The 17,507-nt window shown below is 58.1% G+C and overlaps 1 protein-coding gene across 1 annotated transcript in view; it reads right to left on the reverse strand.

The window, feature by feature from the left end:
- Window positions 1–930: 930 nt before the first annotated feature.
- DAG1 (dystroglycan 1) overlaps window positions 931–17,507 on the reverse strand; it is a 45,855-nt gene continuing 29,278 nt past the window's right edge. The window contains exons 2-3 of the mRNA XM_081106411.1: window positions 16,757–17,148; window positions 931–5,706 (exon numbers count right to left, since the gene is read on the reverse strand). Of these exons, the coding sequence (XP_080962537.1) occupies window positions 3,310–5,706; window positions 16,757–17,035 (2,676 nt within the window). The 5' untranslated portion in view covers window positions 17,036–17,148 and the 3' untranslated portion in view covers window positions 931–3,309. The remainder of the gene's footprint in view (window positions 5,707–16,756; window positions 17,149–17,507) is intronic.

Here is a 17,507-nt window from a genome sequence, read left to right on the forward strand (position 1 = left end):
TGACGCTCAACAACCCCCACTCTGGCACTCAGCTCTGGCTGCACTCTGGGGCCATATCTGGGTCTTGAAGGTTATGAGCAGAGCAGCGGCCTGGGGCCATATCTGGGTCTTGAAGGTTATGAGCAGACCAGCGGCCTGGGCTGTGGGTGGAGACGGTGAGGGGGGTGGGGTGGGGGGAGCCCAGATGAGATACCAGCTGTCCTGTGACCAATGGCCTTGGAAGACACAGCTGTCGCACCCCCTGCCTCCCACCCCCGGGCAGTGTCCCAGGGCTACCCAGCCCCTTCCCGGCAGGTAGTCACATAAAGCCTCCCAGCTGGCCTGTCCATCCCAAGCAGGGCACTCGGGGGCAGGCCCAGAGCCTCCAGCTGCCAGAAACAGGTCTCCCTTTCTCCCCACTCCCAGGCCAAGGCCACACCTGCCTCCAGACTGTCTGGGAGAGTGGCCAGCCCCAGGCCACAAGGCAGGAGGCAGGAGCTGGGGCGTGGCTGCAGCCAGAGGAATCCCTAAGTGCCCGTCCTTGCAGGGGCCCAGGCTGAGGGGCTCCTGCCCTGGACCTGCAGGGGCTGACCCACTTGGGCAGAGCCTATGGCAGGGCCTTTCCCACTCCCTGCCCTCCACCCCCCCCCCCCCGCGTTTTCACTGAGTTTTCTGCCTCTCCCCTCCCCACCGCCCCCCCACGAGGAAACAGACTTGTCTCAGCAGGCTCAGACACAAGTGCTAAGGAGGGCTCACCTGTGGGCAGAACTTCTGGGGAGCAAACCCACCCACTCTGAGGGGTGCAGAGCTGGTAAGGCCGGGGAGGCCCAAAGGTGAGCAGCTCAAAAGCCACCTTGGACTGGGCCTGCCTGGCCCCCATCTCCCCACCCTACCCCCTCATGTCCCAGAACGTGTCGAAGTACGGGAAAGAGACGCTTGGAGGCAATGGCATTGTAATAAAGACACTGCTTTTATTTAGTTTGATATGTCTCTATACAGAATGCAGAAAACACATCTTAAACCCATACAGAAGGAAATAAAACACGCCAGTGGTTGGTGAACACTTGAATGTGAGATTGGCTGTCTCAGAGTCCGACGCAGCGGCCATCAGCAGCCCGCACAGGGGGAGGGGGAACTGCCTGCAAAGGCATTGTTGCTCTTGTTATTCTGTTCACTGCCCCAGCGCCTCCAGTTGCTATGGCAACAGGCCATTCTGGGCCAGCCACATCTCTGCATGGCCGTGCCCCATGGTGGGGTTGCTAGGGGCAACTGAGCGGTTTCGAAAGCCTTTCGGAGCCCTCACCTGGAACACCAGAGTTGTTTACTTTCTGATGAGGTCATCAAAAGTACTCTCAGGTCAGACCCCACTTGTGCTCCTGCCTCTGGGGCAGAGGGGAAACTCCGGCTTGGATCAGGGCTTGGAGGCACAAGGCCCGGGCACCAGAGGTCCACTGAGCCTCCATCTGCAGGCGCCCCCACAGGGCACTGCCCACTCAGGCTCCCACTGGGGCCGGGCAGGGGAGAGAGGGGCTGGGCCCTGCGGAGAAGGCCCAGGGGAAAGACCCTCTGGAGGGCACGGTGGAGACCCCCCGACGGCCCTCCCTCCGGAGGCAGCACACATGATCCTCTGCAAAAAGGTCTATATGGCTTAGAAGTGGCTGCTCGGTGTGCAAAGGGAGCCTGGCTCCACCCACCGCCCTCCATCACATTATTGCAAAAGGCATTCCTCCCTTAAAGGTACCGCCAGTACCTCTCAGGCCTCAAGTCAGCTCAAATGGTTCCTCCCAAAGGAGGAGAATCCAAGCAGAGGGGGCGCCCCTGAGTCATGGGACAGAGATGCAGATGGACGGACGGACACTCTGCTAAAAAAGGCAAAAGGAGCCCCAGTGTAATTCCAGAATTTAAGCCGATAAGAAAGGAAGGGCAAAAAAAAAAAAAAAAAGAAGAAGAAGAAGAAGAAGGAAGGAAGGGGTAAAAAATAAAACCAAATCAAAATGAGCAAAGCCGTCAGTTCCATGGAGTCGACACTAAGAGCTTGTACAAACTGCTGTAAGCATCACCATTTTAAATCTTTTTTTAATAAAACAATTTGAGGCTGTATAAAAACTTTAGTAAAAAATTAGCTTTGAGAGCCCACAGGTTTTCACTGTGAACTATTGCTGGCACTCCTCCCCAGCCGCCAGCCTTTCCCAGCCGTCAGGCCCCAGGCCTGGGACTGGAGCGCCAGAAGGGGGGGGTTCGGGGGGGGGGGCTGTGGACTGTTGGGACAATGTGGCCAAGGTCAAGTGAGGAAAGAGCATCACATGACAAAAATATTGCATCTTCACCAAAATGTCCCCCATTGAGTGTTTCTAAAACCGTGATACTCCTTTTAGGGGAAAACACAGAAGGGAAAAGAAACCAGGCTGCTATGGTCGAGCCCCTCGACCCCCCGACACCCCATGAGCGGCTGGCCCGCCCTGCAGCACCTAGGTTGGGGCCGTGGCCCGCTGCCTCTTGGAATCCCGTTTCTATGGAAATGAAGACCCCTGGGTGGTGAGCTGCGACGTGCATGGGGTGGGGTGATGTCCACGGCCCAGAGGCCCCTCCAGCTTCCAGCCCTTGGCTACAGCGGGAGAGCAAGCCCAGCACCAGGGCCCTGGCCCCTAAGCCAGGGCCGGGAGGCCCCCAGTCAGGCTCTGGGGGATCGGAGCAACCAGGTTGACGTAGTGTGAAAAAATAGGATTCCTTTGATAAAAAAGACTGTCCCTTGGTCTTCTAAGTTTGAAACACCCTGGGAGCTTATTTTTAGCAAAGCAATTTCCCACACCCACCCAAAAATTACACATACAAGTTTAGGTAAACAGCAGATTAAATGTAAAAACTTAACCTTAAGAAAGTCCTTTGAATGTAATCTTTAGCTACTGTTTTCCATGTTACATCCTGCAGCTAGACACACGTGAATAGAAAAAACAGTACAGTTAGTGTTAAAGGCAAAACGCAGAGGCCGAGGCCGCCCAGCACTGCCTGCGAGCTCATCGGCTCCTCACTCTCCAGCCACCTCCATCCCACGGTGCTTCGGAGCCAGCCAGCCACACGCAGCGAAGAACTCTCTATGAACAAACAAAAAGCTGTTAGGCAAAAAGAAAAGTAAAAATGTCCCCAAAGCCTCTCCAGCCGCTTTGGGGTTAGGAGGACAGAGAGGCAGGCGTGTCCAGCCCCGCGTCAGTGTGTGCTAGGTCAGGTGTCGGCGCCCAGTGGGCGGTGGTCAGCAGGCCACCGGTCTCCACGACAACACCGTGTTGTCTCCAGGGCCCTGCCCTACCCTGCCTCCACCTAGGCGCTTGTGAGTTAAGGGGGCACGTAGGGAGGGGGTGACCGGTATGGGGTCATGTTCTTGGGGCGGGAGCCCTTGCCCTCCATGGGAGCGGTGAAGGGCGGGGGAGGCTGGTAGGGAGGCGCGTTGGGGTCCTCCTCGCGCAGGGGCGTGTACTCTCCCACGGTGTCCTGGTTGAGAGGAGTGGTCTCGGGCACGCTCTGGTTGGGGTACTCGGGCGGCGGGAGGGGGGCTTTCTCCTCCTGCAGGATGAGCGGCATGCTGGAGGAGGGGGGCGGCTTGGAGTCATCCAGCTCGTCGGCGAAGATGATGGGCACGCCCTTCTTGATGAAGGTGGCCTGGTCCTCCAGCGTGAGCTTGCCCTTCCGCTTCTTGCGATAGCAGATCATGGCGATGATGCCGGCGATGAGCAGGATGGCGGCGACCACCACGGCCGGGATGACCGTGTGCAGGTACACGTCATCCTCGCTGCTCTTCTCAGGGTCCCTGTCGGGCACCGCGGTGGTCGGCGCCTCAGAGGGCACCCTCCTGGGCGGCGCCACAGGGATAAACTGCAGGTGTCGGCAGCTCCCGGAGCCCGTCACAGCCACGCTCAAGGCCTTGAAGTCGGGCTCCAGGGCGTTGGAGAAGGCGGCCCGGGGTTTCCCGTCATCCTCGGCGATCCTCCGGCTCAGCCCCATGACCTGCTCCTTGGGGCAGGGCTCCAGGGGCAGCGTGTTGTTGGTCCACTCCACCACGATGGAGCCCTGGGTGATGTTCTGCAGGGTGACGGTGCTGCAGTTGCGGTCCCCGAAGGCGAAGGCCAGCTTCCTCACCAGCGCGATCTTCTTGTGGATGTCGTTCACCACGGGCGCCGGGTCGCCCGCCAACGTGGCCTTGAAGCGCGCGGGCGCCTTGTCCCCCTGCGGGCGCCTGTGGACGTGGATCTCGAAGGCGTCGACGGCCGACAGGCCGCCCTTGTCGGTGGCGTGCAGGAAGTACTCGTGCTTGCCCACGTGGCTGCTGTCGGGCAGGCCGTACATGAGCTGGCTGTTGCTGTTGAACTGCACCCACGACTTCTCGCCCACCAGCTGCTGCTCCCGGAGCTTGAGGGTCAGCTTCAGCTTGTCTGTGGTGGTGTCCTCCTTGTCGTAGAAGGTGTCTGGCGGGATCTTCATCTCAAAGTAGGTGCCGACCCAGGCGTCCACCTTGTCGATGTGGTTCTTGAGCTCCGGGCGCTGGTTGGGCTCCCCTCCGCGGGGCACCCCGCTGGTGGTGGTGCGGATGCGTGTAGGCGGGGAGGCCGTTTCCAGTCTGGTGATGGGCGCTTTGGTGGTGACCCGGGGCACCGGTCGGGGGGTGCGTGGCTTCTTGGTCGGCCTTCGAGTCGTGGTGGTTGAGTCAGTAGAAGGCGTGGCTGGTTTTGGCGTGGATACTCGTGGCTTCTTGGTGGTAGCCGTGGGAGGGGTAGCAACCGCCGTGGGCTCCACGTAGCCAGGAATGGTCATTGTGGGGCGGATCTGACCAGGAACCGTGGTGCCAGCTTCTGACACCCGAGTGGGCTGGATGGGGCCCAGGGTTGGGGTCTGAATAATGGCCCCGCGGGTGCGAATGGTGACTGTGGGCTTCCCAGGAACAGGGTCCCTGACCGGAGGAGCCATGGTCTCTGTGGGAGGAGCAATGGCTGGAGACGTGGGGGTGGGCACGATCCTGGATGGCGGCTCCTGGACGGCTGTGGTGGGGGGGCCGATGGCAGTGACAGGCGTGGGTGTGGCATGGATCTGCCGCCGGATGCGTTTGGGGAGAGGGGGCTTCTTGTTGGCAATGTGCCAACCCACGACGGGGTAGCCGAGCTGGGCGGACATGGCCCCTTCCCGGGCAGGCGCCTCCACACCGCGAATGTCAGGCACACTGTTCTGGTTCAGGGAGCAGCCCAGCCTCCAGGACAGCAGGGCCCCGTTCTCCACCACCTTCTTGGCGTTGCCTGGGCCGGCCATGAAGGCAGACATGTCGAACAGCCGGTTGTTCACCACGGGCACCAGCTTCATGCTGTGCGGCTCCACCCCCGAGAAGCTCCGCATGCTGCGCAGCAGGGCGACCCTTTGCTGCGGGCTCATCTTGGTGAGGTCGGCGTCCAGAATGACCGTCAGCACGGTCACGGGCTCGTCCGCAGCACAGGCAGAAGGCGCCAGCTCCCCGGGCTCGGGCGCCGCCCGCACGGCCTGCAGCTCGCTGTGGTCCTCCGGGTAAACCTCGATGGAGAACACGCTGGAGGCCTGGGGGACGTGGCTCCCGTTGGCCCCCGGCCGTGCAGCACTCACCGCGATGTAATGCACCCCCTTATCGGTGTCGAGGGGGAGGCCCTCCAGGCTGCGGCTCTGCGGGTCCCAGTGCAGCCAGGGCGGCAAGGCCTCCTTCCCGGCAGCCGATACCTGGAAGAGACACCGGCATGAGGTGAGTGCTGCTGTCGCTGCCTCACCTGGAAACCGTCACCATTACCAACTGGCCTCCCTGAACTGTGCGACCGGGGTGAGGTGTCGCTCAGAGTTCCTGCTGAGGGAACCACTCCTCTGTCCGGCTCACTGGGCTGTTGGGAGAGACGGGGCTGCCGGGGGGGGGGGGGGGGGCGGCTAGCTTGAAAGGTCAAGGCCACACGGTGGCGAGACGGCGGGGCTGGCACTCGAACAGGTCTCATCCCACAGAACGGAGGCACTGGGGCCAAGAATGCTGTGGGGCCCCACCAAGGTGCTCAGTGGTTGAGCATCGACCTAGGAACCAGAAAGTCATGGTTTGATTCTGGTCAAGGGCACATGCCCGGGTTGCGGGCTCAATCCCCAGTGTAGGTGTGCAGGAGGCAGCCAATCAATAAGTCTCTCTCATCATGGATGTTTCTCTCTCTCTCCCTCTCCCTTCCTCTCTGAAATCAATAAAAATATATTAAGTAAAACAGAACACTGTGGGGCTTATAGCAGCGACAGGCCGGCCACCTCCTTGCCCTCTGCAGACACCACCTTCCAACCGGGGAGGGGCACCACCATCTGGTATTCCGCTAGTCCCCGTCCTCTGCCAACTCACTAACCATTCGCTGCAAACACAGCCAGCATCAGAACTGGTAAATATCTGTAGAAATTGCTATTTTCAGATCCATGAAAAACATTAAATATATTTTCCATTACAAGTTTTAGCTATAAAAAATATTTCAAATGCTTTGGCTAAAAAACTTGTGCTTTCCTTTTTTACTTCTATTATGTTAAATATGTAAACAGCCTCAATCACCTATAAACATATAAAGCAAAGTTTGAATGCTCATTTTGCAAAAAAACATGAAGCAAAGATGTAAGGCCCAATAGAGCAGCTGGGGAACCGTGAGCTGTTTCACAGGGCGGGCAGGACCTGGGGTCCTGAGAGGTGGCAGCAGGTGATCGGGGTGTGGACCTTGGCCTCTGCCCCCCAAGAATGGTTCCTAAGCCTCCGCCCCACAGCCACCACTGAGCGGAGAGCACACCTGGCAGAGGGGGGCTTGGGGGGGAGGGGGGCCTGGATGGCGCTCTGGGTGAAGTCAGGAAGGAAAAGCCACCTGTACAGAGACCAGGAGAGGCTCCAAAGGCAGGTGCCAACTGGCTGGCCAGGCCCAGGGGACATTCCTGAGTGTCCAGGCAGCTAGGCCTGTGCCCGGCCCTGACTTCCTCCAGCAGCAGATGAGCAAGCCGCCCAGGGCTTTCCCATGGCTGCCCCGCTGCACAGGGCCCCTTAGAACAGAGAAGGGCCACCCCTCCAGCATCCCATCTGCTGACCCAACAGCCACCGGGTGCTGTGGGCTTTCCTAGGAATAAACTCAGGCCACTCTGGCCTGGGCTCCCACACAGCCAAGTCACACTCTTCCATGTCGATGGCGTGTCACACAGGAGCACACGTGAAAGAAAAGCCCCGTTTCACGAAGCAAGTGGAAACGCTCAGAGTCTAACTGGAAACCGAGAGCAGAGCCGGCAGCTTTGTGTTGGTTACTGAGACCAGTTCCTTCACTCGGGTCTGCCTCCAGCGCCACAGGCAGAGGACAAGCCCTGTCAGAAGAACGGAGCCAAGACTCCAACCTGCGCCCCTGCCTGCCTTCACCTCTGCAGATCCTGGCTCCTCGGGGGCCTAGAGCCCCGGCCAGGCCTGGCCACAGGACAGGCCCTCGACCTGGGTCTGCAGCCTGAGGCAGACGGCTCCCAGCGCCTTGGGGTCACTGAGACAAGAAGGAAAGGCCCTAAGTGAGCTCTAACCCCTGCACCGCAGAGCACCGTGGTTCTGGCAGGGCGGCCGGCAGCAGCACTCTGCAGGACACTGACTTGCTTAATAGAAGGGCTTGGTCCTGCATTCATACCTCACAGCAGAGCTCAAAGCATCCAAGGGAATAAGGAGACCGCAGGACCAACACACCTGATTCCACAGGAACCAGCCAAGTCCGGGACGGGCGGCACCCGCATTCCCAAGGCCGCGTGGGGAAAGCCCCTGAACGGGAGGTCTGACCTGCCCGGGGGCTGGCAGCGTCCACGGCACCGAGGGTTCCGCCAGCGGCCCGTCCCCCAGGCGCTCCGTGAAGGCAACCCCTGCTCACTTGACAGAGCAGGAGCCTCAGTCCATGGAGTCGGACAGCCTCCCAGCTTTCAGAACGCGGGCCACTTCCCTCTCGGGGCCCAAGGGGGGAGCAGGATGCGAGAGTTCCTGCTGAGAGACAGCCTCCGTGACAAGCCAGGACTCATCCTGTAACGACAGCCTCCCCGAGGGGAAGCCCCATCGGCAGGAGCCTGGGCTGAGGCCCAGGTCCAGGCAGGTTGAGGCCCGACCCACCCTCAGCCCGTTTTCTCATCTGTAAAGAGGGAGGCGATGCCATTCCGTCACAGCACCAGGCACGTGCTGAATGCTCGGCGCTGCTTCCCCACCCACCCCCACCCACCCGGACACAGTGAAGCTGCAGCGTGCCCAGGCCCCACTCCCCAGCCCCCTTCCTAACTGGCCTTGGACCCGGAACCTGAGGCCTGGTCTCCCGAGTCATCCCCAAAGCAGAAGCTCAAGGCGCCCAGGGAACAAGACTGCGGGAGGGGAAGCCGGGTCTTCTCGGGAACAGGCCGGCTGGGCCCTCGGACCCACTTCCCTGTCCGCAGCCCCGGATGGGAACCCTGGGGGCCCGGGCAGGGGAGGACGTGCTGTGGGGCCCCAACTCCTGCACTCACTTCCTCCCCGTCTCCGGCAGGTGCACCGGGCGGCCTACCTGCACCCAGGCTCTCACTATCTCTGGAGCCACACTGTTCCCACCCGCAACTACCTCCTGAGGCTGCTGGGCTGGGAGCGGCAGGGGAGAGGCCGAATCAGCTCACGGGATGCTCCGGCACCAGCACGTGAGGCTGGGGACAGGCTGGTCCCAGCCATGGGCCCCCCAGGGCTTCCGGTCACTCAGCCCCCCCACCCCCGCCTGGAGTGGCGGAGACAGGCCTGCTGACCTTACAACGCAGCGCCTGGGGAGGAGCCTTCGGGCGGCAGTGGGAACACCGCACCTGCAGGAGGCGGAATCCGCAGGGCGAAGCCCACCTGAGAATGTCCCAGGCCAGAAAGACCCAGAAATCTCTGCCGTTTCAGCAGCCAGCCCTCGGCGCGGACATGCTTCTGAGGCGGAAGGCAAGCCCGGCTCAGAGGAAAGTAAGACCTCGGACCACACGTGCCCAGCGTCAGAAATCTTGATCCATGAAGTACATCCAAAACCCTGAGAACCAAGACCACGGAGGCTGGGCAGGCCCAGGAGTAAAGGCTGCCCGCAGTGAACCCGAGCAAGGCCCGGGGGACTGGCCCGGGGAAGGTGTGGGGCTCCGCTCAGTGTGGACTAGCAGACTAGTAACGGACCCCTGCTCGTCCCGGGACGGTCTCTCCCACAGTCCACCCTCAAACCCGGCTGAGGAAGCGGCGGCTCCCGTGCTAACACCAGGCAGCACGAGCGCCCCCCTCAGGGCCCTTCCCGCCCGGAGAAGAGCCAACGGCGGAGGAGCTCCCACTCCTCAGTCCTCGCCCAGCAAAGCGCTCCACGCACAGGTGCCAGCCGGCCAGGCACCACGGGAAGACCAGCTGAAACCGGACTCGCCCTGGGGCCGAATTAATTCTATGACCTTTGGCTTCTGGAACCAAGAAAACCCGTTTTACCACCTAGACCAGGGGCGGGCAAACTTTTTGACTGGAGGGCCACACTGGGTTCTTAAACTGGACCGGAGGCCGGAACAAAAGCATGGATGGAGTGTTTGTGTGAACGAATATAAATTCAAAGTAAACATCATTACATAAAAGGGTACGGTCTTTTTTTTCAATAGTTTTATTCATTTCAAACGGGCCGGATCCGGCCTGCGGGCCGTAGTTTGCCCACGGCTGACCTAGACCCCACACCTGGGTGTCTGACCCAGGCAGGAGTTGTAGGACTTGGACGTGGCCAGAGAAGACTCCAGAGAGATGGGTGGACACCGCCACACCATGTCACCGGTGAGCTGATGATGCCAGCAAAGAGGCAATGAAGTATCATCAACTGCGCTTGGTGAGCATTTTCTCACGCTGCAAACCTTTTGGAGGGTTCCTTCGGGCCTTAGTCGTGACCCTTCCAACTAACCCTCGAGACAGGACAGTCAGGGGTCAGCTGAGCCTTTCCCTGACCCCCCCACAGGTGTACTGGAGGGTCTTGTCAGTGGCCCACTTCAAAGTGGCCCCACCTGCGTCCTGTAACCCCCTGCCAGGGCCTCTAGCAGCCTGCCCTGGCAAGACCCGACCTCCCTGAGCCCGGCCCCTGCTCCTGGCCCCTCGCCACGCGGCAGAGCTGGGCCGGCTGCAGCTCTCTGCCCGGCCCCACAGCCACCGTCCTGGAGGCTCTCCGACACAGTGGGTCAGGGCCGACTGTGTGGTCTCCTCTGCTCAGGGAGGCGGGAGGCAAGCATCAGAGGCCCCCTGTGCTCACATCCAGGGGGATCCCGGTCTGTGTCATGGACCATGACAATGAGACTAATCTGCTCTGCGGCCAACATCAACCTCTGCAAACGGCGCACATGGGCAGTCTCATGGCTGGGCCAGGCTGCGGGGAGGTCAACAGGAAGAGCCTCGGGCTTGAGGTCAAAGGTGAAGACATTCTCCCCACAGAAGGTGAAGAGCCATGGTGGGAGGGGTGCAAGTAATGCAGAGCCACACCCACGAAAGACCATCGATCCCTGCTAGACATGCAGACCTCACACCAGCACGTGGCTCTTGCCACAAAGGCCATGGCCACAGGACCACACTGTGAACACACCTGTCCAGCCCAGTCAGTGCCTTTCTGGTCTGATTATGAAGCGTTTACCTAATGGTACCTGCTCTCACCTAAAAACAAAAATTAACCTTATTCCCCAAGAGTGAGGGACAGCTGAGCGTAGTGACAGCCGCTGATAACTTCTCAGAGTCGATCCCTCTGTCCCAAGCCCTGCCATCATCTATTTTTACTCTGTCATGTCCTTTCAGTCCTTGTCAGTATTTATTTCAAAACACAGAAGCTATATTCTCCTAAGTATCTGAGTTGATGCGTCCAGGCAAAAGCTATTCTGACAACCCACCCAGGGCTGCCGGCCCTCCACCCAGCCCTCCACCCGCCTCTCCGGTGTCGGTGTGGCGCTCACAAGGGGCCCATTCAGAGCCAGGCAACACCCACTCGCGGCAGGAAGAGACCCAGTTCATCTCACGCAGGCGGGTGCCACAAAGCCCTCAAGCATCCGAAGAAATGCTCCTTTCATGAGCTCCCCTTCCCGGTCAAAGAGAGTGGCCATTGTTCTCCGAGGAACAATTGGGGGCCGTGCCAGCGCTGAGAGCATGGCCCCAGGAAGGGCTGCTCCCAGGCTGCCGGCATCTTGGGCTGAAGGAAAGTCCGCATTGTCTCCGGGCCAGGGGGCTGAGGGGCACCACTAACAGGAGGCATCTGAGGGGCCTCGAGGGGGCAGCCCGGTCCCTTCACGAGAGGCCCCCCCACCCCCGCCAGAGGAAGGGCTGGGGCGTCTCCTCACCCTCCGCAGCCAGGGAGCCACACTCCCTCAGTCAGAGGAAGGCGCCCTCTCGAGGGAGCCAGCGGCAGGCGGGTAAGGGGCACTGTGGGTCCGCCCAGCAGGGCAAGCTGGAGTCGGGGGCCTGGCCCCCAGAGACCCTGGGAGGAGGGAGGGTGCTCCAGGGTCCAAGGCAGCTGTGAGAGCTAAGAACAGCACGACCGGACTGAGCTCTGTACACGGCATCCCTCTGGCCCACAGGAGCCCGCCAGGACCACCTGCTGCGGGGTCCTGAGGCCACAGGGGAGAGGCTCGCGGCACAGGTCTCCCAGGAAGGTCAGGCGGCCACCAGGCCGGCAGTGGCCGCGCCCCTTCTCGCATCATCGAGTCCGTGGAGCCCACTGGGAGGTAAGCGGGGCAGAGCTGAGACAACAGGGGCGCAGCGGTGCTGGCCAGGCTGAGGCGGGACGCGGCTCCGGATGGAAGGTGTCGGGTGTGGGGCAGAGCACAGGCTCAGGCCTCAGGCCCACCTTCCAGCAGGCGGCTCCCTCTGCTTCCCCGCCTGCAGCTTCCCTGTAGCCTGGTGCATCCAGTGTGGGCACCGTGATGGGCACACCTGGCTGACGCCAAGCACACACCCTCTGCCACTGCGATGCCCCGAGTTGCTCCAACCTCCTGAAACAGCATAACCCACGGCCCACACAGCTCACAAAAGGCTCGGCAGGCGGCCCTGCAGCTCACTAGCATGAGACCTAACCTTCTATCCTTCCAGCGCCTGCTGCAAACACTGCCTTCTCCCATCACAACCCCAGGCACAGCCCCTGACCCGTCAGCGAGGGTGAGCATCCCACCGGCTAAGCTCAGCAGATCTCGGGCAGACGCTCTGCCCACAAGTCCTCACGAGGCAGCCAGCCATGTCCAAAGCCGCCAGAAGACCTGCTCTCCTAGGAACCCACAGGAGGCTTAGTCTCATCGCCCCCACATGGGCTGGCATTCTCCCTGCACATGGCCAGGCAGGCTGACAACCCAAAGCAGGTTTGCAGGCCCTGGAGAGGCCTCACTCCTTCTGCCAGCCCATACGCACTTGAGCGCCTGTGTGACAGAAAGAATGCCAAGTACAGAAATTTGCTAAGAAGGTAGCAGAGGGTTCTGTGGGACAGCGCCTTTCATCGGGTGGAGGGAAAGGACTCCAAGGCCCCGGGGATGCTCAGGTTGGTGCAGGTGATGCCGACAGAAGAAAGCCAGAGGCCTGGGGGAGCCGGAGCGTGGCAGGTGCAGCAGGAGGGCGACCGTGGCTGGGGCATGGTTTACAAAGGGAAAGGGGCTCACTCCCAAGTGCAGCTCCTAATGGGGAGGAGGGGCTGTGAAGCCGATTAAGCTTTACAAAGATCAAGCTGTCTCTTGCTTCAGTATGGAGAACACTAGAGGTCAAGAACAGAGGCGGCCCCTGGCCGGTTTGGCTCAGTGGATAGAGCGTCAGCCTGCGGACTGCAGGGTCCTGGGTTCAATTCCAGTCAGGGGCACGTGTCTGGGTTACAAGCTCAATCCCCAGTGGGGGCATGCAGGAGGCAGATGATCGATGATTCTCTCTCACTGATGGCTCCCTCTCCCTCTCCCTTCCTCTTTGAAATCAATACAAATATATTAAAAAAAAAAAAAAAAAAAACAGAGGCGGGGGCCTGGGGAAAGGAGGTAAGTGGTGGCTTGGATGATGGTAAGAGTGATGGGTATGATTTGCAGGGCACCCCAACAAGGCTCCTTGGGCCCAAGATCTGCAATGTTCCTCACATACACAGAACAATGGCAGCCGTTGGAAGTTATATTCCCGCCCAGCCGGCTGGCTCAGTGGTTGAGCATCAACCTATGAACCAAGAGGTCCCATTTTGAGTCCTGGTTCGATTCCCGGTCAGGGCACATGCCCAGGTTGCGGGCTCCATCCCCAGTGTGAGGCATGCAGGAGGAAGCCAATCAATGATTCTCTCTTATCATTGATGTTTCTCTCTCTCTCCCCGCTCCCTCTCCCTTCCTCTCTGAAATCAATAAAAATATATTTTAAGAAGAGAGAAAGTTATATTATATTCTCAGAAAATGCTTAACCCAGGGAGAACAACTCAAGCTACAGTGGATGAAAAGAGGTTAAAACATATCCAGTGTGCTCCCAGGCCTAACGCGTCTGGTGGGCATGTGAAAGGCCGTCTCTCGATGAAGACAGAAAATGATGGAGGAGTTTGCTGAGTGGGAGGAACCACAAAAGATTTCCTTTTTCCCTTTTCTACAACGTATATTTATGCCCCATTATTATAATGAGGGAAACAACTCCTTTAACAGAAAGACTTCAATCCTGTGTTAGGGAAACCAAGAGCCAGGGAGGGCGGCCTCTGCTCCGACTCCCCAGCCGCTCTCCGGGCGGCGAGGCTCTGGGACGAAGAGCCACACATCTTCACGGTTCTCTACAGGCTCATTGGCTACTACGTGGTCTGCTTTACAGATAAATGTGCTCAGATAAAACCCTGTTCTCCAGTAAAACCTCCTTCCTCCTCCTGAGAGAAAGCCTGTTAAGCGTCTGCCAGACGCAGCAAATGCCTGGCGCACTGCAGCACTGCCAGGCACCTGTGGTCCAACGAACCCACGTAAGACATTCCACAGCCACTGGAAGGAGGGCAACCAGGGCGGGGTTTGGATACCCACACGGAACCTGCAGTTGCGCAAGAAACGTACCCCCAACCGTCATTCTTCACCGAACGGTCAGACTCGCATTAGGCTTGCTGGGGGGTTACGAAGAGTATGTGGGAACCCACAAACTAGAAAGAGCTTGTGAAGGGAGCAGCATCTTCAGAACCGTGACCACCTCTGCGATCAAGGCCACCCTGACAACGAGGCACGACCTGCAGAGAAGGGGCCAACAGGGAAAAGGAAGAGCACGGGAGGTGGGTGCGGGTGGGCTGCCGAGGTTCAGGGAAGTGGCATCATCGCCCCTCTTGTGTCTGGGGGTGTGGGGCCTTGTAATTTCCTCTGAATCGTGAGAGATCTGGCCCTTGAAGAAAAAGGGTGCTGACCTCTGCTCTAGAGATGCTCACAGTTTGAGAGGGACACCCACGATGCTTGGGGCATGGAGAGGGGCAAGCTGTGGGTAAGGACCGACGAGACAGTTCGTGCTCTGCCCAGTGGCCGTGCTCTGCCCAGTGGCGTACAAGGCAGTGTTGCTGTGCAGTTTCCTAGTCCAGGCCTGAGGAGACTGGCACCTCCCACGTTCTGTTTCTTGAACCACCTAATCAAGGAGCCCAGCTACTGCCATGAGGAAATCCAAGCGGCCGTGGACAGGCTGGCATGGGAAGGCACCTAGAACCCTGACCAGCATCCCAGCGACACCCCCCGCCGCCAGGGAGCTTGCATTTTTATTGACTGAATTAGAGCAAACCATGCATGAGCCATCCTGGAAGCGCGGCCTCCAGCTCCGAGGAGCCACTCCAGCTGGTGCCATGGGAGCAGAGGGAAGATTCCCCGATGAGCTCTGAATCCCTCGATTCCTGGCCACAACATGGGAGCAAAACAAATGGGTTGTTTTAAACTACTAACCTTTGGTGGTTTGAACACACCAATAGGGAGTCAGAACACTATGTCTATGTACAAGTCTAAATGCAATACAGATATAAAACTACCTTAACTGCCGAAACCGGTTTGGCTCAGTGGGTAGAGCGTCGGCCTGCGGACTGAAAGGTCCCAGGTTTGATTCCGGTCAAGGGCATGTACCTGGGTTGCGGCCACATCCCCAGTAGGAGATGTGCAGGAGGCAGCTGATCGATGTTTCTCTCTCATCGATGTTTCTAACTCTCTATCTCTCTCCCTTCCTCTCTGTAAAAAATCAATAAAATATATTTAAAAAAAAAAAAAACTACCTTAACCAAGTATAGATATTTTTTTAAATTGGCTAGCGTTTTTAAAATATTTTTATTGATTTCAGAGAGGAAGGGAAAGGGAGAGAGAGAGAGAGAAACATCAATGATGAGAGAGAATCATAGATCAGCTGCCTCCTGCACGCTCCCTACTGGGGATGGAGCCCCAGTACTACACATCCTGGGCATGTGCCCTGCTGGGAATTGAACCGTGACCTCCTGATTCATGGGTTGATGCTCAACCACTAAGCCATACCAGCCAGGCCTAAGTATAGATCTTAAAATATTTTCAGTTTATTTTCAAGCCACCCCTCTAAGGAATGGATGCTGTAGATCAGGAATAGCTGTGAGCTAAATCTGGCCTCCGCTACCTGTTTTTGTACAGCCCAGGACTAAAAATAGGTTTGTTTTCTTGCATTTTCAAGTAATTTAAAAAAATCAGTAAGCAAAACAATAGCATTCCTTGACATGTGAAAATCATATGAAATTCAAATGTCACCTTCTGTGTCCATAGTGAGTGCAATTGGAGCACAGCCACGCCCACTCACTTAAGACATCTGTGGGTCCCTGCCCCACACTGGCAGAGCTGAAGAACTGTCAGAGAAATCAGAGGGCCCATGACGCCTAACATACCATCTGGCCTCTCACAGTTTGAGGGACACCCACGCACCCACAGGGCCACCACGCCCACTCACTCACGATTCGGAGGAAATGACCAGGTCCCCCCCACCCCCGACACAGCGTGGTGCTTCCGCACACAGAAGAGTCCTGTGCTGCCCGATCCCCACCCCGGATCGGCCACGGTGCTCTTCCTGCCCTGACACGGTCTCAGATGCCCCGTTTTCCCAACTGCTTCCCAAGGAGATGGGGCCAGGCTGAAGTCTGGGTACTAATTTTGGTTCCTAAGTGACCAAATACATTAGTAAACACAGAACACTAAATAAGAGCGAAACTCCTCTATTATTCATACTTCATTTTTAAAAAATAGGTTCAAAGCATTTAAAAGTTCTGTAGTTCTTGGGTTTAATACCATGGTTAATGAAAGACCTTTTCCTATACACAGGCCTTTTTCCATCAAATCCCTATGTTGATGACCTAGAGATCTTCAAGAGTACACACACAAAGGCTTCTTAGTGGTGACACCCTCAAAACGAAGTAAGGCCCAGCTGGCGTGGCTCAGTGGTTGAGCATCAACCTATGAACCAGGAGGTCATGGTTCACTTCCCAGTCAGGGCACATGCCCGGGTTGTGGATTCGATCCCCAGTGTGGGGCGTGCAGGAGACAGCAGTCCATGATTCTCTCATCATGGATGTTTCTCTCTCCCTCCCTCTTCCTCTCTGAAATCAATAAAAATGTATTTTTTCAAAACAGGAGTAAGAATAAAGGTTTAGGATGCTATTCTGAGATATATGGGGACCCTCTTATGAACCTCAGTGACGGTTCCCCTCTTAAGGGACAATGAGTAGGTTCTGGAAAAACTGAGCTCAGCATTGCTGGAGCGAAGAACTGAAACCTCGAACTACAATGGAAGACGATTAATTCTTCCTCATTTACTCTTCAGATCCAGTCTCACCTTGACGACGTCTCCATCAGAAGCAATTACGTCTGTTGGAATGGTCACTCGAAATGAGCGCCCGACGACAGCCGTGCCATCAGGAATGCCAGCCACCGTGGGGACAGCCTCCGGGAGGTCTGAAAGCACCGAGTGCATGGATGCCTCCAGCTGGCTCTCCCAGGCCCTGGCGGCCTCCGAGGGTTCACTTGGCCAGTGGGACTGAGTCATGGCCACGCAGAGCAGGAAGAGAAAGGTCCGCCCCCCGACGGGGAGCAGCAGCAAAAGGCCCACAGACATCCTCCTCCAGGTGAGTCTGCTCGAGCCGGTCTCACGATGAGAGGAAGTCAGTGACGTGGCCCCGAGCTGGGTCCTCACCCCCTGCACGCCTGCGCCATCCCAGAGCGCTCAGCCTGGAAAAGAAGAAGAGCGTCTCAGCCATCAGCGATCCGCATGGTTTCAAGGTTGTACACAGGCAGTCACTACCCCGTAACTGTTGTACCAGAAACATCGATCCTGAGCTGGCTCAAGTCTCATCCTGCGCTGTCCAGGACGGGCCGCCAGTCGCAGGTGGCGACTGAGCACTGGAAATGTGGCTTGCCCTATAAATGTTAAGTACACACTGAATTTTTAAAAGTTCACATAAAAAAGAAATGTAGAGCCCTGGCTGGTTTGGCTTAGTGGATAGAGCGTCGGCCTGCAGACTGAAGGGTCCCGGGTTCGATTCCAGTCAAGAGCACATGCCCAGGTTGCAAGCTCGATCCCCAGTGTG

This window comes from Myotis nattereri, assembly GCF_964212035.1.
Source record: "Myotis nattereri genome assembly, chromosome: 14".
In the NCBI taxonomy this organism is placed as follows: Eukaryota; Metazoa; Chordata; class Mammalia; order Chiroptera; family Vespertilionidae; genus Myotis; species Myotis nattereri.